The 26,384-nt window shown below is 41.6% G+C and overlaps 1 protein-coding gene across 5 annotated transcripts; it reads left to right on the forward strand.

Annotated features, from left to right (window-relative positions):
* Positions 1–2,014: 2,014 nt before the first annotated feature.
* ZFX (zinc finger protein X-linked) lies at positions 2,015–25,215 on the forward strand. 5 transcript variants are annotated; one of them, XM_056485165.1, is made up of 8 exons: positions 2,015–2,104; positions 7,872–7,960; positions 8,403–8,969; positions 17,333–17,482; positions 17,677–17,820; positions 17,911–18,045; positions 19,843–19,983; positions 21,387–25,215. In XM_056485165.1, exons 2-8 carry the CDS (start codon positions 7,900–7,902, stop codon positions 22,571–22,573), a joined length of 2,385 nt encoding a protein of 794 aa, XP_056341140.1. In that variant the 5' UTR covers positions 2,015–2,104; positions 7,872–7,899; the 3' UTR covers positions 22,574–25,215. The 5 variants fall into 5 exon arrangements, with proteins under 5 accessions (XP_056341140.1, XP_056341168.1, XP_056341149.1 ...); XM_056485174.1 differs by lacking the exon at positions 2,015–2,104 and adding an exon at positions 2,194–2,313; XM_056485182.1 differs by lacking the exon at positions 2,015–2,104 and adding an exon at positions 3,878–4,606.
* Positions 25,216–26,384: the final 1,169 nt, after the last annotated feature.

Genomic DNA, 26,384 nt, shown 5'->3' on the forward strand with positions numbered 1-26,384 from the left:
CAGCCCGAGGAGACCTAGGCTGAAGCAGATGCCTGCCTGAGAGGAGGCTGTGAGTCCATGGGAGACCCAAGCTGGTGAGGGCTCCTGGCAAGGACCCTGCAGACCCATGGCACGAGGAGCCCACGATGGAGCAGGCTTCCTGATAGGACTTGTGACCCTTTGGGTGACCCACACGGAAGCAGGCTGTGCCTGAAGGACTGCACCCGTGCACAGTGTGACCCAACTTGCAGCAGTTTGTGGAGAACTGTTGCCTGTGGGATGAACTCATGCTGAGTTCATTGATAAGTTAATCAGAGAACCGTCTCCTGTGGGAAGGACCCCATGGTGGAGAAGGGGAAGGACTCCTCTCCATGAGCAGCAGCAGGAAAAACCTGTGAAGAATTGATCACAACCCCCATTCCCATCTCCCTGCACTGCTGAGGCAAAGGAGGTGGAGCTTGGGAAGAAGAAAGAGGTGGGGGGAATGTGTTTTTTGAGATTTACTTTACTTCTCATTATCCTATTCTGATTTTTTGTTGGTAATAAATTAATATCCCCAATTCAAGTTTGTTTGCCCTTAGGTATTTAATGAGTGATCTCCCTGGGTCCTTATCTCAACTCATGAACTTTTATTATATTTTCTCTTCCCTGTCCAGCTGAGAAGGCAAATGACAGATCGGCTTTGGTGGGTGCCTGGCATCTAGCCAGGGTCAACCCATTACACACAGTTAAACTTTGCAGGGTGCATGTTTATCAAACACTCTAGTGAACTAAACTCCAAGCATCGCCCAACTTAAGTTTTACGCCTGTGTATTAAGATAGAAGAGACTAGGATATAAAATTAAAGTGGAGTCAAAGCCGAACCAGAAGCTAATTGGCAAAACAAACACTATGTATTTGCTGTTCTCAACCAGATAAGTCACATTTGCATCATTTGATAAGTGCAACAGCCAATTTCCTTCCAGTTTCCTTAAACGTTAAAAATGCCTCTTGAAAAAAACCTCCTCGAGGGCTGGCCTCACAATTATGCAACCAATTTGAAGGTACTTCCTCACATCCATGAGGTTACCCACTTAATTTCTGACGCCTCGAAAACTTTAGGGTGCATTTTCCATGGATCAACAGCAACTCTCTCTTTAAAAAAAAATTAAAAATTAATTCTTATTAACTTTTATAAGGATGAGAAAACACCTCTAGACAGGCCTTAGGTTTCAATGTCAAATTATTTCTAATTTTTCAATAGTCCACAAAATGCGACCCTCGCCCCCCCCGGTACTGCTTTTACGTGAGTGCCAGCGGCCCCCACGGAGCGCCGTCCGTGTTCTACGTGGGGACCCGCAGTCCGGCACCGCACCCCGCTGTTTTCCGCAGTCCTTGTTGTTCCCAGCAATTCCCTCCGGCAGCCGCGCGCCGCGCCGGGGTGACCCGAGGCCAGCCAAGCCGCGGCCCTCGGCCCGCGTCCGCCCCAGAGCGGAGCCCCCGCACCCTAAAAACCCGCATCCTACAATCCGCTCCCCACCGCGCAGAGCCGAGCCCAAGCCTGCGGCGGAGCGCGGAGCCTCCGGCCCGCTCTCCTGGGCCGGGCCGGGCCGGGCCGGGCCGCGGGCCTGGCGGCGAGCGGGGGGAGCTCGCCCGGCATGGAAGGGTCGGGCGGGGAGGGGGTCCCGGGGCACGGCTGCGCTCCGCGGGCGCACACCGAGCCCCGGGCGCCGCAGCGCGGCCGAGCCGCGGCGGAGGCGGCGGCAGGAGGAGCCGCGGGACCGAGCGCCGCCGCCGCGCCGCCCCCGCCCCGCCGCCCCGACCGCCGCCTCGCCCGCCCCGCACAGGCCCCCGGCCCACTCGGCCGCACCGGCCCCGCGGGCGGGCGGGCGGACGGCCCGAGGCGGCGGTGGCGGCGCGCTCCCTTCCGCCTGCTCCTGGGCTCTCTCGGGCAGTGACGTGACGTGCTGACGGCGGGCCCGGCCCGGGGAGCTTGGCCGCTTCCACTCAGCTCCGAGCTCGGCCCCTCCCTCCCCTCCCGCCCGCCCGCCCGCCCCGCCGCAGCCGCCGCCGCCGCCGCCGCGCTCGGCCCAGTCGCGCTGAGAGAGGCCGCGTCGAGCGAGCGCCGCCGCCCGCCACCCGCACGGTAAGAGCCGCGGGCCGGGCCCTGCCGCCCGCCCGGCCCGGGCCTCCCCCTGCCCGCACAGGCCGCGGCGCAGGCCGCGAGGAGGCCGCAGCTAGGCCGCGACAGGGCTCCGCCACAGGAGCGGGCCGCGGGCTCTGCGCCGGCGGGTCCTGCGCGCCCGACGCGGCCCGGGGCGGCGGGGGAGTTGGCGTGAGGAACGCGGAGTGGAGGTGGGTGACCGCGGGCCCGGCGGGAGGCGAGTAGGGCCGGTGAGGGGCCGCGGGCCCGGCCGGGGGGAGCTCGGAGGTGTCTGGAGGAGGAGACAAAATGGCGGCGCGCGGGGGGGGGGGGGGCGGAGGGCGCCGGCGCCATCTTGAATTAATCGCTCGCACAGCCGGGGCCCCGCGCGGGCCGGGCCGGGCCGGGCGGGGCGGGGGAGCCTCGGGGCTCCGGCAGGGACCGCCCGCAGCCTCCACACCCTCCCCGCCTCCCGCTGCCACACTGCGAGGCGCAGCGCAGCGAGGCGCGCTCGGCCCGCGGCGGCTCCCTGCGCTGCCGAGCGGCGCTGCCGGCCGGGTTATCTCCTGCCCCGCCATCTCCTTCCTCTCCTCCGGCTGGGGATTCCGGCGGCGCGGGCTCGGCTGCGCCGAGAGCTCTCCCGCAGCCGCCTTCGCCCACTCGCCCCGTAAGCAGCCCCCTAATCCCCTTGGGGCCCCCTTGGTGCTGGTTTAGAGGTGCTCCTGGGATCGGTCATTTCCCTAATTCAGGTTTCCTTAAGAATTAGCTTATTTCCTTTGGAATTACTGTCGTCTGGCGCACAACATCGCAGTGAAATCTGGAGAAAACCTGTTTCTTTAACCGTTTTCTGCAAATACCCCACCACTGCACTACAACAAAGAGGGGAATGTCTTGAGGGTTTTTTTTTACGGAATTGCAATGAGAACAGCAGCACTGATTTCTCCTGCCAAAACTGAGGGAGATGCGTCAAGAGATTAGCAGCTGAACGATCACATTGTTACATTTGTAGCATCTTTTTTATTCTTCTGTTTCTCCACCTAGTAATAACGGGGGTCATTTTTAAGGCAGGAATTCAATCCTATAGGAGGGTAATTTTTTTTTTGCCTTTCGTGTGTGTGCGACCGAGGGCAGTGTGCGTGTGTGTTTGTGTGTTCCTGGCGTTCCCCACAAGTGGGTCACGTCAGGCGAGTTGTGACACTGCAGCAGTGGCGCGGCCTGAGCGCGGAGCTGCCTCGGGAGCAGCGCGGAGCCTCGGCGGCTCGGGGCTCTGACCCAATTGGGACATGCCAGGCGTGCCGCAGTTTTTAATGGGATGTAGCAAGGCACGACGGGAACATGGTTGTGGCTGTACACTAAGTCATCCCAGCGTGGGTAGGGGCCAGCAGTTGCACGTGGGGAATTTTTATGGTTTATGCCTTGGTTTGTAAGAGTTTCACTGCCTGGATATTTGGTTTATGGCCTTATTGCAAATTAGAAGCAGGCAAATGACTATGCTATGTATTTCTTTTTCACTAGGATGGATTTTCCGAAGTTTCCCCTTTTTTCTACTTTTTCTCTTTTTCCTTTTTTTCCATTTCCCTTTTTTTTTTTTCTTTTTTCGGAGGGAGCAGAGAAACAGTTTCTGTGGAATATTAAACCTCTTTTAAGAAACTGTATTTTTAGAATTGCTCCTTCTTTAAAACATGACAGCTTGTCTATTTCATTTTATTTCATCTTGATTACCTTGCTAGGTCTGTTGAGTCAAGGATCTGTAATGTGGCAGGACTAGTGCAGAGTCTGCATTGCTTCTCTTGACTGATTATTCTCATGATTATTTGTATTTTGGAAGACTATCGCTAATATAGTAATACCTTTTCTTCCATTAATATGTGATTTTCTATCTGTCCTTCTACTTGAAAAATGTTACCTTGACTTCCATAAAGCCAAAACCAGCCAAGTCTGAGTAAGTAGGTAAAAATTAGTTTGTAAAGAGTAACTGTATGAACAGAATTAAGTGTATTGCAATAAGTTGTATTAGTATTTGATCCATTTACTTGGATCCAAGCCAAATAAAAGGTGTAGATGTTTAGTTCTTTTCAAAGATTATAAGACCTGATTCTGGGTGCCTCAGGTTTTTTTGTCACAGTGGTAGAAAAGTGTTACCAGAATTCCTGACATTTGAACAAAGAGCCACATAGTTGAGAAGGACTAAATATAGGGACATGGCTGGGCACCTACTTTTCTTTGAGAATTTGGGTTCCCAAGCTGGAACTGAAACATTGATTCTATTGGCTTTAATGCCACAACTGAGTCTTGAGATGAGTGTCAGCTAGAATGTTTTGGAAGGACTGAGAGGAGTTTCTGTCCTTATTGAAATCTTGCAGGAAAGTGAACAGCTGGAATTGCTTCCTGGCCTTTATGGTACCACAGAGTTTTGGGTCCTTGCCAAGGAATTGAAGATGTTCTCTGTGGTGCTTGCAAGAAGCAGCTCTGGTATTTCTCCTTGTCACAGAGCTGCTGTTACAGGTATGGGGCCCTGTGGTGTTCCTTCCTTTGTGTAGCTGCTTCTTATGGCCCTGTGCTCATGCTCTGCTCAGAAGAGCAAGCAGGAGGAAACAGTGTTTTCTCATCTCCTGGTTAGAATACTCAAACCCTGAAGTGATTTTGGGAATGTTTTTGAATTTTTTGTTACCTCAGCCAAAGACATATTACTTTATGCCTTTTTGGGCTGCAGATTCTGATTTGGACACTTTCCTTATTTCAGATAGTTCAGTTAATTCCTGTTTTAAGTGTCTGCGTCCTCTTTTGGTCTTCTTGTGACAAATTTCTATGGATGTGGGGCCTGTGCCCTTGTGAGGCATTTTCAAACTCTTTATGGTCCTGCACAGGAGTAAGAGTTGGTGTGCATTGATGTGTTGGCTGGGTCTGTATGCTAAAGCACATTATGAGAAACATTATTTAGTAAGAGATCACTGAGTGAAAGCATTGAAGTTTGTTTCTACACTGGAACAAGTACCAAAGCAAATGTTGGTTGCCTTTTTAAGACTCAGACTTGAAAGCCCATGTGCCCAGGAAGTGTATTTGGTTTGTTGGAGCCTGAGCCTTTGTTTTGAGCACATTTTGCCAGTGTAGGTGAAAAGACCTGGCCAGTACAGAAGAGGCCAGAGTTATACAGTGTGCAGGTAGAGGGTGTGCTGGGCTGTCACTGCTGTGAAACTGCACCTCCAAAACACCACAGGGACATTTTGGGTTTAGCATCTGTTGCTGGAATCTAGGCAGCAGCAAGAATAACAGGAAGAGATTGTGTCAGCAGGACTTACAGGAAGCTGGAAAATAGTGGTGGAGACCTCTGCATCTCATGGGTGAAGAGGATAGACCGAAGGACAGTGAAAGAGTGCCTTACTTAGTGAAGTGAGGAATTTAGGGAGCAGATAGGATAGATAGATAAAGTACAGGCGTGAATCATAAGAAGTAGGAATTTGTGCTGGAATGATAGGTGGGTGGTGAAAGCAGGAAGCAGAGAAAACGAATGCCAGTTCTTCTAGCAGCTGGTGGTGAACTGACACTTCAGGCTGGTCAGGTCACAGCAGATCACAGGCTGATGTGTATGATGTGTATGTATACAGCCCTCGGAGGCACTGGCACAAAGGACATCTGAACTTTTCCCACAGAGCCGGACACAGAGTTCCATTTTCTTATGTGTGTGTTTTCTGAGGGGTAAGGCACTTTTATTTCTGCCAGCCCTTCCTACCCCTTTGCCTTCTACCAAAAAAAACCCCCCTCCTAATTGCTGATACAATCTTGGCTACAAATTGATGAGCAGCAGAGGTTTGTGTGAATGATGGGGGTCTACTGTAGTTAGAAGGTGGAGGGATGAAATGAGCAAGGTGAGGTAATGAACATAATATTGGTGCAGGAACACCAAAAGTTGGAAAAGAAGCAACAGAAGAGAGGAAACTAAGCATTGAGGGCAACACGGAAAATATGACAAGATGAATAGGAAGGGCATTGGTAGTAGACTGGCTGGGTGTTAACTGAATAGATGGAAGGAGAGCAATTTGGGTACGAATAATTCTTGCTAGAATTACTGTATGGAATTTTGTTACTCTGTTCTTGTTTCTGTGGCATGGCAGAAGTTGATTGCCATCAGTCAAGCTATTTCTTGCATCTGAGGCTCAGAAACACTTCTCTTCAGCTCTTGGTTCTGAATAAAAGCATTGGGTGAAGAGCTGTTCCTCTTAATAGTGGGCACTTCTGGTTGACAGTCAGAATAATTGGGAGGTGATTTATGTCCAGTTGGATACCACAATGACTTGTTAGGACAGCTGTCTTTAAAATACAGAGGCCTTTCAGCTGAGCATCACACAAATATAAAACACCTTGGAAAATTATTAGTGTTCACTATTTTTCATCCAGTTCAATGTCTGGCTATATTTCTTCTTTGGGACTTCTATAAAAGACAAGGCCCAAGTGACTGCACTGGAGGCTGGACAACACCCAAGGGAGAGTTCCAGAGGTGAAGAGTTGAGAAAATTTGGGCTAAAAAGTGGGGCAAGTTTAGAAAATACTTGTTCTAGATTATGGGTTTAGATTTATATCTTGGACTAGTAATTTTTTCTTTTGTAGAGTAGTTTCCCTGATAAAGACTTCATTAATGTAAATGTTAGTTGATGTAATTTTAGAAATCTTGGGTAGAATCTTGATTTTTTTTTTTTTTTTTTTTTTTTGTCTTTTGTGAAAGTATCCCAGAGATGGGGAGGTTTCTGCCTGTGACTGTGAGAAATGTTGGGAAGAAGAAAAATAACATCTTCTACAGAAATACAAGCAGAAACATGAACCAACATTCTGTTGCCTCTTGTCATTCTGCACGTAGGAAAATAGTTGGACTTAAGTGCAAGGGAATAGGAGAAGTTTATGTTAGACTGCATTTTGCCTAACTAGGTTTGCCTGATGTAATGCACATACATAAGCCACAGAATTTAGATTGCAGTTTCACATTTTTGCAAGTATTTTAACTTTGTGGTCTTGTTTGGTTCTTTCATTAAGAAGATTGAAATACTACGTGCACTGAAATGTTGGCATGCTGTTCAAAAATTTTGGTAGAACTTGACATTTGGTAATTTTTGAGAACTAACTTGTGATACTTATGGTACTTTATCTTAGGGCGAGAGTTCTGAAAATATTTACAGATCTAGGTTTGAAAACATTTGATGTTATGCTCTGAAGCAGTTTACATTGATTTCAGTTCCTGAAGTGACATAAGAGTGAACTCTCCCTGACTGTCCAAGAATGAACATGAGGACATCAGAACTGGTGTGCATTTCAGCTAATGAGCTCTCTATGTTTAACTTACCATATTGAGCCTTAATGATTTGACAGTTCTGTATTCTTCCTCATCCAACAAGGACTTGAGTTCCTTGAGTAGGAATATGTCTAGGCTTTGTCTTCATTTTTTTTTTTTTTTTTTTTTTTTTTAAGATTATAAGGAAATAGTATTTTCACATTGCTTTATGAGCTGCTTCTCTGTTTGTGTAGCCATAGGGTTTTGAGAAATGGATCCAGAGTGTTGGACCTCACACTCTTTTTCACACAGTAGGTGTTTGGTCATCCAGAGTAGTATTGATAGAATCACAGTCTGAGGGACCCTGAGTGAAATCTGTTTCATCTTAAATTCATGAAGTGCTGTGTGTTAACTTCCATGCACCCAAAATTTCAAGTTTCAGTGCATAGACAGAGACAACCTTTTTCACCTAATAGAAGTGAAATAACCTTTCTTCTTTATCTTCTACAGACACTGTGACTGATGAGAGTTAAAGGCCATGGATGAAGATGGGCTTGAATTGCAGCCACATGAGCCAAATGCATTTTTTGATCCAACAGGTCTGTAAGGAGATAATACGTAGATAAGAGTGTTCACATTAGATGCAATTGACTATTGTTTATTCTGCCTTTGCTTAGAAGTGCTGTGCTGCATCAATGCTTTTCCATAGAGTAGTTGCTTTTGAGTTTGGGTTGTTTTTATTACTCAGAGCAATATGAATGGGCTACTGTTCTTTCAGTCAAGTAATAGTTGTTTGGGTATTGGGGAGAGTCTAAAAATTGCAAATCTTTTCTGGGAGAGAAAATCTTGTTCATCTTAATTATGTTAGTATCTGCTGAGGACTTGCTTTATCTACCTTAATAGTTCATATACTGTTATTCCTGTTTTGCTAAAATGCATCATGCTGTAAAAGTTGAAGTGAAACAGAAGTAATTTAAATTGTTAGCCGCCTCATGTGAGACAGTTTTACAATTTAAGTGCCATTTTAATTGTGTTTTTCAGGGGCTGATGCAGCACATATGGATGGAGATCAGATTGTTGTGGAAGTACAGGAAACAGTATTTGTTTCAGATGTAGTCGACTCAGATATAACTGTGCATAATTTTGTTCCTGATGATCCAGACTCCGTAGTAATCCAGGATGTCATTGAGGATGTTGTTATTGAGGATGTTCAGTGCCCAGATATCATGGACGAGCCAGACGTATCTGAAACAGTCATTATTCCTGAACAAGTGCTGGACACAGACGTAGCCGAAGAGGTTTCTTTGGCTCATTGCACTGTCCCGGATGATGTTTTAGCTTCTGACATAACAGCAGAGACAATGTCTATACCAGAACATGTACTGACAACTGAGTCAATGCATGTACCTGAAGTTGGACATGTAGAACACGTAGTTCATGATAACGTTGAAGAAGCAGATATTGTTACTGATACTCTGGGAACAGATGTTGTTTCTGAGGAAGTCTTGGTGGCAGACTGTGCATCAGAGGCAGTGATCGATGCCAATGGAATCCCTGTGGAACATCAAGATGAGAAGGGCAACTGTGATGATTACCTTATGATTTCCTGTAAGTGCTTGGGTAAAGCCATCAAAGTTCTTATGATATGGGCTTGAAATATCTGAGGGAGGGCTTAAGATCATACCGAAGCAGAGTTACTCTATTTTTTATTGAAAGGCAGATCTCACAAATGTACTCACACAGAGGGGACCATGTACCCGCGAAAAGTTCTGGTGAAGCTAATGGAGAGAAATACTGGCAAATGCTCCTCTGATTATCAGTTATTTCTGTAGCAATTTATAGCATATGAACAAAAGAGTAAGAATTCCAGTAAACCAAATGCCATATACTTAATAAGAACTGAAAGAAAATTAATGTGACAATGTTTAAAAGTGTTTATATGTGCAGGTTACTAAGATGACTACCAAGACATTAAAGAAACAAGAATATTTCATGGAAAAGAAAGAGTAAAAACTCACGGTTTCTGAAAATCTGATCCTTGTCTTGTTTTTTCTAAGCCCCTACCTTTTGCACTCCATCTATTGTTGGAAACAGATGGCAGTCTGGTTTTCTTTGCTGTTGTGTTTTCTTCTCTTGATTAAACAAAGGACAGAGATATGCAGCTAACAAAAAGAGTAGCTATTGCTGCTCATAACTGAGAAACTGGGAAGTGAATATCTTAATCTCCCTTAGGAGCAGTGGCATGATCATTTGAATCGTATTTCAAAAGGCTTAAATAGAGGGTAGAGAAAAATAGAGCATATCATCAATCCTTTTTCTACTGAGGATATATCCCTTTTGGTGAACTAGAGTTTACTCTAAGTATGTTACTTATTATAGTGGTTACTCAGTGCAACACCTAGGAGCATCAGTGTCATGCTGAACATTTATTTATTGTAGAAATAGAAAAGCCTTGTTAGGCTGGTTCGTTTAATTGCCATTTCAGGCACTTCAGTTTTGTGTGGTGTTAAATGATTCCATTGATGAGGTGTACTTTGTGCTCTGCTTCAGTTACCTGTTCTCTTTTTTTTTTTTTCCTTTCCCCCCCTTATTCCCCCTTCTTTACTATTGGACACATTTTTGAAATGTATAATAACTTGTTTAAATTTTATATTCTGTACTTACGAATTTTAATGTTGCTTCTCCTTACCTAGGATCACTGCATTTCTTAATTTATCATCTCTTGAGTTCCTTGAGTAACCTTGTTGCAGCCATGTTTTGAGTTTATATGAGGTACAGTTAATTCTCTATTATCTGGGAAAACAATGAAATGGGATAATGCAAAATATGGATCACACAAAATATTGTAAATTAAACTGCAGGATTGTACTGAGGTGAAATAGGTCAGGGGATCTGTTCTTAAATTGTATTGATCCAGACTGATAAATGCACTCTTGTCTAGTGTGGTGCAGATAAAACTTTCTGATTCTGAACCCAAGTTAAATCAGATAAAAGCATCTCAAATGCTTCTGAACCTGCTGCATAGTTAGACAATAAACTGGATAATCTGCCTATAGATAATTGAGGCCTGATTCTGATCGTGATCCTTCCCTCTTCCAGACCCCTGACTGTAGCTCTTCAAGGCGCTGTTGCTCCTGTCTCTGCTCACCCCTCCTGTGCAGGTTTTCCTCCTGCAGCAGAGCAGGGCCTCTGGGCTGCTGCCATGGAGCACTTTGCAAACCATTCCTGTGTAAATCACAGAGAGGGCTGGGTGGATGTGTGTCGTGTTCATTGCTGGCAGTGGCTGAACAAGGACAGAATGTATTGGTAGAGGCCGTTTTGGATGATCCCTATCTAGCTGGGAAAGCTTCTTAGATGTACCAGTTGTCAACAGGTGCTGACTGGCAGGAAGCACAGAAATTTAGTTGTTCGCTTGTGCTGGGGTATTCTCCATTTTCAGTCCATTTCTGCAGTTTCATACTTTATTTATTTTTAAATGTCTCTTGCAATGTACTTTGTTTAGATCCAGAACCTCAAATAAGCCAGCATTTTAAATAATCGTTATGCTACAAAATATGCATTCTATTTGTGTTTAATGTTCATTTTAAAGGGAAGTCCCTACTACCACCTACTGTGTTTAAAGCCTGCATAACAAGTTCTTCTGGTTGTGAAGGCAGAGTCTGGTGCTTTTCCATCAAGTAAAGGCTGTCTTGCCAAACAGTTTCTTTGTTATATGAGAAGTATGATTTGAATTAAATTTTTTTTTTTTTTTTGTTTGCATCAGCAGTGTGTATGTTCATTGATCTAATGTCTGTGTCAGTTCTTCAGTAGTTAGTTTTCAAAAGGTAGTAACATCAGCCAATTCAGTTTCAGGTTTTCATCCTAACTTGTAAATTTGTGTTTGATTCTGGCAAACCTCCTGAACTGCAGGGGCAGATGTTGGAGTGTAATCTTGTCTGCCATTACATTAGCCAAATTGCTGCTTCCCAGATCTGGGAGCTAGACTGTGTTCTTCAGAGTGCCTTTGCCTGTCTTCTTTTAGATAGGCTAGGCACTTGAAAAGCAAGGGATGTCACTTTGTGTTCTTTCTGTCCTAGGTTTCTCCATCTGTTTTCTTCCATGGAAGCTATTGGCAAGATCTTTTTGCTTTTTCCTATTTTGTGTCTCTCTTTAAGTGTTTCCATTTTTGTTTCTAATGAGCTGGGTATACATATATCTTCTTAAGATAATTTTCTTAGGTTTTTCCTGAAAATTCGCTGTTTGAAGTGATTAATCTGTGTGTACATTTTTTTAAATGTTATGTTTCTACCTTCTTTCTTGGTTTCAGGCTGGTTTGTCTTTTCAATGAGTACAGTTCCTTTGGATTTCATTCTGTGACTTTGCTTCAATGAGCTTAGTATTTTAATAGTTATTTTCCCAGTTAGATTTAATTTAGCTTTGGCATTAGTATCACTTTGCTATCTTCATTTTAAAGGTAATGTTTCTTGGCACAGCTTTATATCACCAGTTACTTTTTGATGTACTAAATTTTTTTCTTGGATACTTTGTCTTTGCCCTCAAGATTAATTCTTGTTCCATGGTAGATTTGGGGCACTTACAGCAGAGCAGAATACAAACCTAGCAGTTAGTGGCTAGAAAAAGACAAAAGGAGGTTCAAGTTGATACTTTTTTTTTTTTTCTCTTTTGCATGTTCCATAACAAGCCAATTTATGAGTTAGGTCAGGAAAGTATAAATTGTGCTGTGACTCACTGGTACTAATTATTTGGTAGCATGAAAAACCATTTCTCTGTAAGTGAAACAGTAGTGGTGAGATTAGCTGGTGTTTGTCAAAACAAACATCCTGCATTTACTAACCAAGGAAAGTAGTGCCCTGCGCCTGGCAATAGTGGCAAGGTGGAAATTGAATTTTTTTTTTAATCTGATTTCATTTTGTTTGGCAAAGATAGATATATCCTCTGGCATTAACTGATTCTATAAGATGAAATGTATCCTGATACACTCTTACTGCAGTAAAAATAATGAGGCATGGAAGCTTGGCAAGAGTCGTCTGGAAAGAGTGAAGGGCAGCGTCACAAGGCTTAAACTGCAGCTTTAAGAATTTAAATATTTGCAAATAAGGGAGCTGTGTTATATCCATCCATCCATCCATCCATCCATCCATCCATCCATCCATCCATCCATCCATCCACCCATCCATCCCCTTGCTGTTCTCTGAGTTACACATGTCTCTTGTTTATTTTATTTGAATTAACACTTTTCCTTACAGGAGTCTGAACCCAGGGTAACTCACAGAGAGAGAAAGGTTTCATCTAGGCCTATGGAAACCAATCTTTTTTCATCCTTGGTGGATGTTCAAGTTGAAAGCAATGGATCTGATGAACCAAGCCATAGGGTTCATGCCTTCCCTTAGGGCCATCCAATAGACTTCAAGTCAAGAAAGCAAAATGCTCTTAATTGCTTTTTTGGTGTAAATATCTCCCCCCCTTTTTTCCCTGGAGGTTGCTAAAGATACAGGAAATGACATTTTTCTTTCCCAGAGGTAGAACTTGCTGCCATGCCTCTGTCTGACCACTGGAGTGCCACCAACAGTTGTTGCAGCTCAAGCTGCTCAGGAGGAAGCCCTGAGAGGTGATGGAAATAAGAGTTACCTTGGGCTGAGTGATGTCTCAGAGCTTAGTCTGGTTTGTGTGCTAGGGGCAGAGGACAAGGACAAGTGTTAGATCTCAGTTGGGAGCTCAGGAGTTGCACCTCTACTAGATCAGTACCCTGGAGGGACCTTTGGATGCATGGGATATACTCATGTGTAAAGGCAATGGATTAAAATGAAAATGGGGCACATCTCTCTTTTCCCATAGGTTTAGGAAACCTGCTTTGCCATTCAAGAAATAAGTGTATGCTAAAAATAGCTTCTTCAGTGGGCTAGGAGTTGTCTGCTGTTGAGTGAAGTAGATGTTTTTGTCACAAATCACTGAACAAAGTCAGGGGAAAAACAGAATGCTTTTAATCTATTTTAGAGAGAATAGTTAGTAATGGCTTTTTTCATTAAGAATGAGTAAAATAGGGTTGTTTATTTTGTAAGCAGATAAGTGTCCCATGATACACATTTTTTAAGCAGCAAAGAGAACCATTTGGGAACAAAAAGGCTGACAAAATAGATGATACTTGTCTAATTGCTCCGCTGACATATTTTTAAGATCTGTTTGACTGGTGTAGATAGACTTTTCTTTAGGTTGTTTTGGTGTGTTTTTTAGCAATGAGCAGTGGGTACTTGAAAAATCTTTGTGCTTAAGTAAATTTTATTTTTCACAATCCTTTTATTTTCCTCATTAATCCCACACAGAGGAGAAATTGTAGGAAAGAATAAGTTTAAAAAGTTATGGAATCTATTAAAAATGAAGGCAGTTATATTTGCAGTTTTTAATTAGAAATAAACCACTGTAAGGGTACAAAGTCTTTATCTGCTTGTCCCTCAAATATTTGATATGAAAAACTAAAAACAACTTCTTGGTGAAAGTGTGTGTGTCATGGTTAAATAAAAGATGTTGTGTTGAAGCAAGTCAAGATCTTGGCCTAATGTTTATGCTTCTGTGTTGGGAAACTGGCCTCAACTGGGTTTTAAATATGGAATTTATTATCAATGCATAGGAGCTTGTTTCTGTCCCAAAAATGCCATTGAATGTTTTTTAATAGTAGGGTAGAGATATTGGAGATAATTGTTCTTTGGCTGTTACTAGTTTATTGCATGATGTTTTAAAATTAAATTTAGTACTTTCTAGGAAACAAATGCTGTCATTGTGATAGATCACATCGAATCTGTTGTTGTTACCTGTTGTTATCTTTTATTTCTTTGCTTTATTCTTTATTCCTTACTCGTTTTTTACCTGTTGGTCTCTTTGTTGATCTCCTTATAAGTGCTAACTAGACAGGTTTTAAATATGCCATGGCTTTCATGTTGTGTGACACTTTTCCTTCTCATCTGTTTGTGCTTTTAATAACAATTCTATCATTATATTTATATGGAAGCAATTATTGCAACATTGGAGAAGCACATACTTATTTGTTTCTTGCAGCTCACAGTATGCAAGGAGCAGGCTGCTCTAATCAGTGAAGTCTGTGAAGAATTTTGGCAAACTAACCATAGACTGCATTCTTGCAATTCATGTAAAATAATACTGTGCTAGTAATTCTTCCTGGTTTTTGGTTTGTTTTGTTTTTTTTTTTTTTTTTTTTTTTAAACTCTGAGATTTAGTCTGTATCCACTTGTTTATTGAATGAAAGCTACCAGCTAGTATAGGAGGAAAAAAATCAGAGATGTAAAGTTTTTAGTGTCCAGTTCATATCTGATAAAATGGAGGCACAAGGTATGACAGCACTGGAGTATGCTAGCCTGAACTTTTTTCTAGCACGTGACTTGTGATTAGTTTAGTAATGCTCTGTGGCTCTACTTAAAAGGAAGTGGCCTCTTAGAAGTTTAACTAATTATTTTAAGTACTTTCTTGTTTGGTTGGGGGTTTTTTGTTGTTGGTTTTTATTTTCGTGTCAGAGAGGAGCTATATGAAAGAATATCAGCCGTGGATGGTAATTTGTGCCACCCCTCGATGGGCTGTGAATTCAAATGAGAAATTAAATGTCTGATCAGAGTTCCAACTTCACACATTGATCAGTCAAGTATTTCTGAATATCATTTTCTCTGATTGTGAGACTGAGATACATAGAGAATGCAAAAACTTTGGGCAAATGTTAAATGGAAAGCAAATTTCATAAAATGCTGCCAGTGAATCAGTATAAATAAATGCTTGTGTAGCCACAGGACAAATTACCTTGGAAATGGTACTTTCTGTAATAGATACCCATTCTCTTTCACCTTATTTGTCTCTTCCTTCGATTTTTATCTTTTTCCCTATCTTTTTCTTTCCACCCTATTTTTCATCCTGTTACCTGTTTGTTACTATTCTAAAAATACTACTGCTTTTCAAGCTCATCAGGAACTTAAGTTTTTAAAGTATTACCACTAGTCAAAAGTGGATGTTTTTCCTTTTGGAAAAGAAAAGTTGGCCTCGTACCTCCTACACATCAGTTTCCTTACATTTTAATGGCTCTGTTAAAAATATTTAAACAGTTTTTTATTTTTAAAACAATGCTGAATATAAAGGGAATTCAGGGATAAACAAACTCTAAATTGTATAATTTTTTTATTATGTTGGATAAAATTAGACTTAGAATCTTGGAGAGCTTACTTCAAAGCATGAATAGAGCATGTTTTTAAGACCTAGAAGTCTTCTTCTATGTGTAAGTTACCAGTGGATACTTCCATATATAAATGGAATTTAAAAACTCTGCTTTGGTTAAAAGAAATGGGCCTGTTTCACATCTAGCACATAGGTTTGTTTTCTCTCTGATTGACTCAGCCATGGTTTTCCTTCCTTGTGAGTATGTTCCAGCATCTGTTGATCTTAGTGGCAGTCTTTCCTTTTGGCTTCAGAGGTGTAAAGTCAGTCTACAGTGATTTGAAAGCCTTCCAAGTACATGTGCCTGACACTGGAAACAGCCAAGATAAGGGATGCAGCTACATAAATGTAGTGTAGGAGCAAAAGCAAGTTTCCTTTTTTGTTAGAGTTCCAGTGACATTTGGTATATCATGGATATGACAAAGAAGTCATGAAAGTCTGTTGGTAACTGAATATACACACTGTGGAACTACATTGTTAATGTGATTAAGAATAACATCTTGAGGTTTTTACTTTTAAATGCTTTCTGGGCTTTTTTAAAGTATGTATTAAAATAAATTTTAGAATGCAGTTACTGAGTAGTAAAGCTATGATCTATTTATGAGGATAGTTCAATGAGTGCCAGTAAAGTAAGCATACTTTGTGAAGTATTTGGTATGTGCTAGGCATGGTAGGTGAAAATTCTTTACCATTTATAGGTCAGTTCTTAGACTTCTATTAGTATAAATTCCATGTCTTTTCTGTCATGAACTGAAGTCATGCATGACTCTGAGTGAGTGACAGTAAAGTCACAAATTAAAAAAGTATTCTGTCTCATTAAGAATTCATAAATAATCTCAGCACTGAAGAAACACCAGGGGCTTCTTAAAATTGGAAGATTCTCCAGAGGTCTTGAGATGTTGGATTTGATTTTTGTGAATGCATACTTACTGTTTTTTTCTGAAAACGTGTTCTTGGTAAAGTAAGATGGGGGGAGGTGCCCATGTACAGTACGCCTCAAAAATCCAAGTGTATTCCTCGTAAAGCTGGCTGTCAGCCAAGGGTATGTGAAATTCTGGGCAAGTTTCGGCAGTTCAGGCTGGAGCTTGGTGTGGGTGCCCTTCTGGAGGTGGGAGAGCAAAGTTTGGGAGTGCACAGGGCTGCAGTAGGAAAGCAGAGCAGGGCCCTGTCAGGAAGGGCACCAGGGACAGGTTCCCAGAACTGCAGTGCAAGGCGGCGCTCAGGCACTGTGCTCCATCCCCAGCTGTGCAGGGCACGAGCAAAGTAGAAGAGTTTCTTCGGGAGTTGCTGTTCTGGTTTCCTCTCCTGGCAGCTGGAAAAGCATCAGTACCAGTGCTTTGCAGGGAACAGATAATGCTTTTGAAAAGAACATAGCTTATTAGTTGTGAAGGAGAAACCAATTAAAACTGAGAATAAGTGAAATTATACCAGAGTGAAGTACTGATGTGTACTTTATTCCTACCCTCATCTTGCTGCAGATCACAGTTCTCTTATTAGTATTGGCTGGTGCGGTGCTCATGCTTCTAGTTCTGTCACTGCAGCATTCTTGCACTTCCACTTTAACTAGAAGATAACAGCTGGAATTTATTTTTGTGTTTCATGTCACTGTTTTCAAAGATATGAAAAAAAATATTAATGGGTAGGTTCTTTATCACAGCTTTTTAATTTTAAACTGCTTCCAAATTTGAGTCATAAATTAATAAAGTCTTTCATATATGTCTGTCTGCATATGACTGGGTAATTGTAATAACTTGTTTTTGTAGTGGATGATGCTGGTAAGATAGAACACGAAGGTTCTGCTGAAATTACCATGGAAGCAGAGTCAGAAAGTGGCTCTTGTAAAGTGGATGGCATTTGTCCAGAAGTCATCAAGGTCTATATATTCAAAGCAGATCCTGGAGAAGACGATTTAGGTAAAATACACTTGTTTGAGAATACTCCAACCTGACACTTGAAATTTTGCATGAGACTGTGGTTTCTCTCAAGTGGTCTGTAAAGACCTGTGAGTCTGATACTAAAGAGTTGACAAACTTCCAATTTTTTGTGGTTTAGCATAGATTTTGGTCAAGCATATTTAAAATATTTTGCTCTGGTCTTCCTAATTTAGGGGGCACAGTAGACATTGTGGAGAGTGAGCCAGAGAATGACCACGCAGTTGGATTGCTGGATCAAAATAGCAGTATTCGTATTCCAAGGGAGAAAATGGTTTATATGACTGTAAATGATTCTCAGCATGAAGACGAAGACTTAAGTAAGTAGGTGGCTTTCCTTTGGGAGCAGGGATTTTCACTTTCAGCAGTGCAGCATTCCTATTGTTTTTTTAAACTTCTTTTTCTCTTAGATGTTGCAGAAATAGCTGATGAGGTTTATATGGAGGTGATTGTAGGAGAGGAGGATGCCGCAGCCGCCCATGAACAGCAAATTGATGACACAGAAATTAAAACTTTCATGCCCATAGCTTGGGCAGCAGCTTATGGTAAGTAATACGCAAAAAAATTATTCTTGGTGACGCCGCAGCAAAGTGCCAGGGATTGGTTTTTGGAGGGTAGTCTACAGTATTCATGCTTTTGTGTTTGTTTCTGGAGTTTTAGTTTAAGAATGGTTTCTTAGCATAGTGAGCCTTAAAAAGAAAGGAAGAGGGAAATTGTGAGGCCAGCTTAATCTTGCTCTTGTTTAACAGACATTTTCCTTCATATTTTCATGATGTGAAAGGGGAAATACATGAGCTTCCAGCTAAAAAATTGAATCTCAAGTACATCTGTTCCTCAGAGTTATAGGATGCAGTGAGAGCTGGCTTGGGAGTGGAACTGAGTATTTTTATTCGGGGGGGCGCAAAGAAAGGCAGATGGGAATATATAAGATTCAGTGTAGCAGTGAAAAGCAGCACTGAGCTCTAGTTTGATTAGGTGCTTTCTAGAAGGATCATATAAATACATGATTTCATTACTAACAATAATTAATTGATTAATGACAAGAAGTTGGAGGGAGATACTAAAATTGTAGCAGAACCTTGAGAGTATTTCCAGCATGCAGAACTGCTTTTCTTGGTCATTGGTATGTGAACACCAACTGGTGCACAAACTGATTTCCCAAACTTTTGTAAGCTTAAGACCAGAATTTCATCTGAAAAAATGTTTCTGTGTTGCCCCTTTCTTCTTCTAAACAAAACAAAAGAAATAGTGGAGTAGAGGACAAAACTTACATGTCTGCATGATGTGGATTGTGGTGATGGTGCCAGCAGATACTGTCCTGGGAATACAGTGGGGGCTGGAATCTTGGATATAAGTCAGGAAGGGCGAGATTTCAGGGAGCAGTGTGTGTTTAAAAGTTACTTAGGGGATGGATGGTAGTGCACCCAAAGTCTTATTTTAGGCCATGTACTGGTGAGCCCAGTTTGAATGAGAAGGAAATTACATAAGCCAGTTCTGAGTGGGCATTAAAAATGAAATTAAATGAACTTGAAAAGTTGGATTCTAAACATTAAGTGATTTTTTGGAGGAGGCAGAGAAAATTGAGCAGAATGTATTAAAAACAGTGAGATATAATTGAAAGGAGAGTTTAAGAATGTGGGAAACAGTGGAGTGGTTGTATTGTCAGCAGTAAGCAACCTAGCATTCAGGGTGAGAGATGGTGGGGACAGGGAGAAATTAAGCATGCCCTGAAGGCCTGAAAATGGCAGAGGAACACTTGAGCTAGCACATAGATGAGAATCTTCAGGCTCTACACATGTGCCTGGCTCTGAGTCTCCTTACATTAATCATGAATATTCATTCTCAGTGCTCTATGAAAGGAACAGCTATTGAGCATCTTGTACTTTCTTCCACTTGAGTCTTCCTGTCTTATTTGTGTGCTTTGCATTCACTAGGAAATTTTGGCTTTTATTGATTCAAGTAAATACTTGACCACAAAATTTATTATTAAAAGTTTACTTATGTCCTTAAATCACCAATGTTAAACTGATTACCAATAAATACCTTCTTGAATGTATTTGTAGTTTTTATGTTTGTTTTACGTACAGTGATACCATTTGTGTATTAATTGCCATTAATTCTTGTGCATTATGCACTGCTGTAAAATTAGGTTAATAAAGCTAATGCTCATATTCCATAATTCCTAAATTAAATGGTGGAACGTTTTGCAGCTTTTGCTGTACATGATTACAGTTTGATTAAATGTCCAGATCATAGTTTATCATTTCTGTTGCTACCATTGTAGAATTTGTGCTTGAATTACCTGCAGTGTTGGTAGGTAACTTTTTAACTTCCCTTGGTAGGTAATAATAATGATGGCATCGAAAGTCGGAATGGCACTGCGAGTGCTCTTTTGCACATAGATGAGTCATCTGGACTTGGGAGACTGGCCAAGCAAAAACCAAAGAAGAAGAGGAGACCTGAGTCCAGACAGTATCAGACAGGTGAGTATGTGGTGCCTGGCTCTCCTTCATCCAGGCACTTGCCCATAAACAGATGCACGTGGAATGTCTTATAAAAAGAGCATTTTGGGAAATTACTTGGTTGACAACACTTCTGCTTTATAAATGAGTGCATATTTTATTTTACAAATTTTAAATACATGGGTGATTTGGATTGTGGCACGTGTTTTAAAGGAAGCCATCTCTGACACAGGAAAAAGTATCATAGCAAAAGGTTAAAAAGCTATGTACTTAAATTGCCACACCCGTTTTAATGTTTAATGTAACTTTTTAAAAGGTGATTTTAGATAAATGATGTTCTGTAATACTGCCTTTTAAAAACCCTTTTTGTCTTGACTGAAAAATGTATGGAACAATGCATTTTGTTATATCAGCTTAGTAGGTAACTGGAAAGTCTGAACATTGTATATTAATGTTCAGTAGTACAGCTTCTATACCCTTTCCTGCTTTAATAGTAAAATAAAATTTCCTTGGTGTCTGTGCCTATCTTTTTCCTTTCATTTGTAAGAACAAAAGTGTTCTATGGCATAATTTGGTTTCTGCTGTTACTGTGTTACGGTCAGAATATTTATTTGGTTTGATAAAGCTGAAAAAACACAACTTTTTTCTTCAGTAGCCTTGCCTTAAATAATACTAAAAGTTTCTTTCCAAATTGTGACTTAACTGTAGGAGTTCTGTTTTGTTTGGCACGAGTTAGTAAACTGTGCAAATTAAAGTTGGCCTTTTCTATTTCCAGCTAGTCAGTTCTTTTTATAAAACATTTTTGGATAAGACAGCTTTTTTAACATGCCTAGGCAAATTCAGGGTAAACAAATCAGGGTGATAGATGAGTGCAAAGCATTTCCAAAGCTTTCAGGTTTCTGTATGTGAAGCATGTTCTTATTGATTCCTGCTTGATACCTCTTCAGACTGTAGCTGTGACAGATGGTGTAAGAAGGAGGTGTTAGTTTGGGGGCATCTGAATTGTAGTCAGTGGTAGGTGATTAAACTGCCAGATTAAGCTTTTATCTACAGATTTGTGGAGAGTCAAGAGAAGATCGTGTGCTTTGCTTACTAGATGATACTCAGTTTAAAAAGTTGGCTGCTGTTCTTTGCACCAGCCATTGGTTTCTGCATGTATTTAATATGTGAATTCTTCAAATGTCTGAATTCTTCAAAACATAATTAATTGAGGTGAAGAACATCTTTGGTTGTCTCAATCAAAAAACTGTGTTTCCTTTCCCTTAGTAATAAAAACTAGTGAAAATAGTAATTCCCTCAGTTTCTTCTGCCTAACTCAGTAACAAGCTTGTTTATTGTATAGTACAACATATACATGCTGTCTTTCTCATTTACTGAAGTGTAGTATTGTTGTATAATATTGATAAAAGGTTTTTTTTTTTCAGCAATAATCATTGGCCCTGATGGTCATCCATTGACAGTCTACCCCTGCATGATTTGTGGAAAGAAATTTAAATCCAGAGGTTTCTTGAAAAGGCACATGAAAAACCACCCAGAGCACCTTCTTACTAAGAAGAAATACAGATGCACAGACTGTGATTACACTACGAATAAAAAAATAAGTTTACATAACCACTTGGAGAGTCATAAGCTGACCAACAAAACAGAAAAGCTTATTGAATGCGATGAGTGTGGGAAAACCTTCTCTCATGCAGGAACTTTATTTACTCACAAGATGGTGCACAGGGACAAAGGAGTTAATAAAATGCACAAGTGCAAATTCTGCGATTATGAGACAGCAGAACAAGGGTTACTGAGTCACCACCTTTTGGCTGTCCACAGCAAGAACTTTCCTCACATTTGCGTGGAGTGTGGCAAAGGGTTTCGCCATCCGTCGGAGCTCAAGAAGCACATGCGGATCCACACCGGCGAGAAGCCCTACCAGTGCCAATATTGTGAATACCGATCTGCTGACTCTTCCAACTTGAAAACCCACGTAAAGACTAAACACAGTAAGGAAACGCCGTTGAAGTGCGATATTTGTTTCCAGACTTTTTCAGATACCAAAGAGCTACAGCAGCATACGCTTATGCATCAAGAGAGTAAAACACATCAGTGTTTGCATTGTGACCATAAGAGCTCAAACTCGAGTGATCTGAAACGACACATTATTTCAGTCCACACAAAAGACTATCCTCATAAGTGTGATATGTGTGATAAAGGCTTTCACAGGCCTTCGGAACTGAAAAAACACGTGGCGGCTCACAAAGGTAAAAAATTGCACCAATGCAGACATTGTGACTTTAAAATTGCAGATCCATTCATTCTGAGTCGCCACATACTCTCGGTTCACACAAAGGATCTTCCATTCAGGTGCAAGAGATGTAGAAAGGGCTTTAGGCAACAAAACGAGCTGAAAAAACACATGAAAACACACAGTGGCAGGAAAGTTTATCAGTGTGAGTACTGTGAGTATAGCACTACAGACGCCTCAGGCTTCAAACGGCACGTGATTTCCATTCACACAAAAGACTACCCTCACCGGTGTGAGTATTGCAAGAAAGGTTTCCGAAGGCCTTCAGAGAAGAACCAGCACATTATGCGACATCATAAAGATGTTGGGCTGCCTTAAAGTCTCTTTCACAGACTTATGGCTGGAATTATAAAAGAAATTTGCCTTTCAGGCAGTTAGCTTATTTTAAAGCCAATCACCTGCGATCACACACACACACACACAAAAAAGAAAAAAACAACAAAAAAATACTGTGCATTTGATTTGTTGCTGTATAAAAATAGGATTATTGCTTGTAGTTGACTTTTATACCTTTTGTTCAATAGCGTGTTCTGAATTCTATTCAGTTTGTTTAATAAATGAAGAAAAGATGGCAACAATAAAGTTGCATTTAATAAAGTAAACCCTGTCTCTTACTGAATTTTTCAACCGTAATAGTTTAAGTATATTTATCTTACTGACCTCGTTGATACTCACAGTGTCCATGTTAATGCAGTTTTGTCGTGAATTTTAGAAATACGAAATTTCTCTTGATAAAATTGTCAGAGGTGTGTATAAAATGGGGAATTGTCATGTTGACAGTAAAGTCACTAGGGCCCACCTTATTGTCCTGTTTTAACTATACAGACTTTGTGGCAGGTTAATTATATTCCGGTTGAGGAGTTACAAGTCTCATGTCGTGTTTTCATTCTGGTTTCAGAGAGAAAAATATTTTTAAAAATGGTTTGGGGCAGTTTTTATCTTTCCTGGGCAAATTTAAAAGTATGCGCAAATATTACATTTATTGTTCTGTGCTTCTTTGTCTTTGAAAGGTTTTGTGTGTTACAAAAGAATTGAGTTTTTTCCACTTTACTCCTGTCTTAAATGTTGGAAAAGTAAAGTACTCTTGTTCCATTTGCAGAGTTAACAGTAGATCACAACTGTCTGTATGTGCTGGTAAACGTACCTCAAACTTTATGCTTTTATGTATGTTGGTATTTCTTTGAAAGAGCAGTTTGTGGTTCAAGTCACATTTTTATTGTTAGTTGTTTTAGAATAAAATTTAAGACCAAGAGGTGCCTCAATTTTGGAAACCAGTATTGGCAGTGAGAGCTTAAGAAGGGAATGGAGCGGAGCAGATGAGTTCATAAGGAGTAGATATGTTGTAACATAGATATCCTTAATAAGAAAAGTAACTTATGATAGATGCAGTTCTGTTATTAAATTAAATGTTTTTCCTGAGCCATTAGTAGCTGTGTTCAGCTGCTGTTTATTAATTAGTACAGTATCCAGAATTAACCCAGTTCTTTTAATCTGTTTATAAACAGCTGGGAGAATATTACAATTATTAGATGTAATTTTGCCACCTGAAGACTATTATAAAGTAGCTCCATATCATTTGCTAATTGCAGTGTAATGTACCAAGCACAAAGTCATGTACTTTAAGAACAGCCTTGGAGCAAAAAGCCCAAACCATTTTAATTACAGGCCAGATTTTAGAACCTGGCCCTGCTCCCCTTGGTCAAATTCCCACCCCAGCCACTGTTGGATTGCAGAGTTCAGTCCCGGCTGCCTGCCAGATCAGGATAGATTTGTAACCAACAATTCACTAATGGAAAGGCTTCAGAGACTGGGCCAGTGTTAATTCCTGTTTCTAGGCAGGTGAACTTCCAGTTGAAATCAAACAGGAATTTTAGTGATGGTTTCAAATCTGGGGTGATTGAGGGAGAAAGGTTTCCTTTTTGGATGTGCATCTTCTAGGCCTTTTGTGTTTTGTCTTGTTACTGAGCGCTGCCCCTACTGCTCATCCCTCCTGTGTCACTGTAAGCTGAAATTCTCGTCTGTAGTGTGCAGTTCAGGAGAGTCCAATGCCATGTCACTGCCTGTGTTGTAGGATGGATTTTTGTTTCTTTGCCTGCTTGCAGTGCCCCAGACTTGCCAGGTGTGCTCTTGTGTAATATTGCTACCAGCAGGCCGTGACCCTTTAGTGTGTAATTCCTGGCTGTGCTGCACTGTGCCTTCCTTGAAATCCCCGCTGAAGCAAGTGGATTTCCTACATGGCTGTAGTGTCCGTTGCCTGCTGATGCCAAACCTGATGCAGTAAAACCCAGCAGAGATGCCCACTCGCTTCTTGCAAAATACCTGCCTGTGACTACGTTTTTTTCTCTCCTATGTTCAAGCATTTTCTAACTGGAAACCTGGAAAGTGTAAAAAATCTGCATAAACTCCCATTGTAGTGCTGAGGATTTTAGCCATTTTAAACTTTATTTTTTTAAATAAGCTGAAAGACAAAGAACACAATTTAACGCATTTTCTTTCTCTTACGTAGCCTGGAATCATACACTTCTTTTTTTTTTTTTTTTTTTTTAAAGCACAATGTTGAAACTTTTTTTTTAATAATTAAGGGTTTGGTCAAGTGGATTTTGTAAAATGTATTTGTCTGTATAAAGAGAAAATGAAATTATAGTTATTGTTAATGTACTGACATTAGTTACAGGTTAGTTTTAATTCTTAAATAATTTGCTTAGCAAATGCTATAAAATGGATGTTTCAGTTTAATGTTTAAAAAAGGTACAGATTTTTACAAGGACATAATATAAATTATTGTTCTGTAGAAAATACCCTGTTAAATATTGTATATGTCCTTCCCTCTGTACACTTTGTAAAAAAGACAAAAGAAAAAAACAAAATACATAGAACCATATAGGGATGTGTGACATTATTGTAATTGTGTACTTGATAATAACGTGAAAAAAATAAAATTCAAAATATTTTCCTTTTAATGAACGTTTAGTCTATTTGATGCCAGTTCTGAGGTGGAGCCTTGTTCTGAGGGACACGGTCATCTGCAGCTCTGCTTTAACTTCCCTTCTGCTCCCTGCTCTTCAGCTCGTTTTGTGTAGTACTGGGGCAGGGGTGATTCAGTCTCTGCTGTGACTGAAATGTTCCTTTACCTGGAAGTCGGCAAAAGTGAAAGGGATGGCAGGTCTTCGAAATCCATTTTAATGCCTGGTTTTGTATTAAAGAATTCACATCTGATAAATTTCTGATAATGCCTTTGTGTTTTTTAGCAAGGTGGTTACTTACTAAGTGCTACTACATTGTCCCAAAACGCCCCACCAGACTTTGAAACCAATGAGGGGTGCTGCTGTTGTTGGGACTGAATAAATGTTTCCTGTGCTGCTCCTGCCATGTGAGCCTGAGCAGGAGCCCAGTTCCCCCTCTTCCCGCTGGGATGGGTGAGCACGGTGCAGCTCCCCAGGGAGGATGCCTGAGCTGGGCTCTGCCCAGCTTCTCCACCGCTGCTCCCTGTGCAGGGCAGGCAGTGGCTGGCTGGGGGTGCAGAGGGCCGTGCCAGTGCTCTCCTCAGCCCAGTTAAACCCAGCTGGGCAGTGGGAGCTCCTTTGGCACTGGTCTGTCTGGCACAGGCCATCCTGCACTGACAGCGCGTCACCCAGTGGCAGCCCGCTGGTCCCACAGTGCCAGAGGTGTTGCTGGGTGTCACTGCCCTCTATCTGCACCTGCCTGGCAGGGGAGGAGGTGGTGTGTCTGCTGGCCCACATACCTTCAGGACATTTGTACCAGTGAGTTCACTCGCTGGTATCTCTTGGAAATGCTGACTTACTCCTCAGTGATTCAGCCCCACTGGCATTGGGGAGCTCTTCACAGTAAGAATCTGTCACACTGCAGAGCCAGCAATCTCCCTTTGATTCAGTTTTTTGTTTTCTCCATCCACCTGATGTTCCTGAACCACTCATCAGGAAATTGTACATTGAGTAGCAGAGACATTCAGGGCACTGGAGAACAAATGTACCTGCTTCTGCCTGCATCATTCACCTGTGAGGAAGGGCCAGGAGCAGTTACCAGCTCTAGGCTCCTGCACAGTAGCAAGTCCCCCCCTCCTCTAGGATCTTGGATTGCTGTAGCTGTGGAAGTCTCACTGCTCTGCTGG

The sequence above is a fragment of the Oenanthe melanoleuca genome, chromosome 1 (genome assembly GCF_029582105.1).
Source record: "Oenanthe melanoleuca isolate GR-GAL-2019-014 chromosome 1, OMel1.0, whole genome shotgun sequence".
In the NCBI taxonomy this organism is placed as follows: Eukaryota; Metazoa; Chordata; class Aves; order Passeriformes; family Muscicapidae; genus Oenanthe; species Oenanthe melanoleuca.

What these genes read in the sequence shown, in the direction of transcription:
- ZFX (XM_056485165.1), top strand. Translation starts at nt 7,900, where the DNA reads ATGGATGAAGATGGGCTTGAATTGCAGCCACATGAGCCAAATGCATTT. An exon ending in TCCTGGAGAAGACGATTTAG is followed by an intron (nt 17,483 to 17,676) that starts GTAAAATACACT and finishes TTCCTAATTTAG; the next exon opens with GGGGCACAGTAGACATTGTG. An exon ending in AGCTTGGGCAGCAGCTTATG is followed by an intron (nt 18,046 to 19,842) that starts GTAAGTAATACG and finishes TTCCCTTGGTAG; the next exon opens with GTAATAATAATGATGGCATC.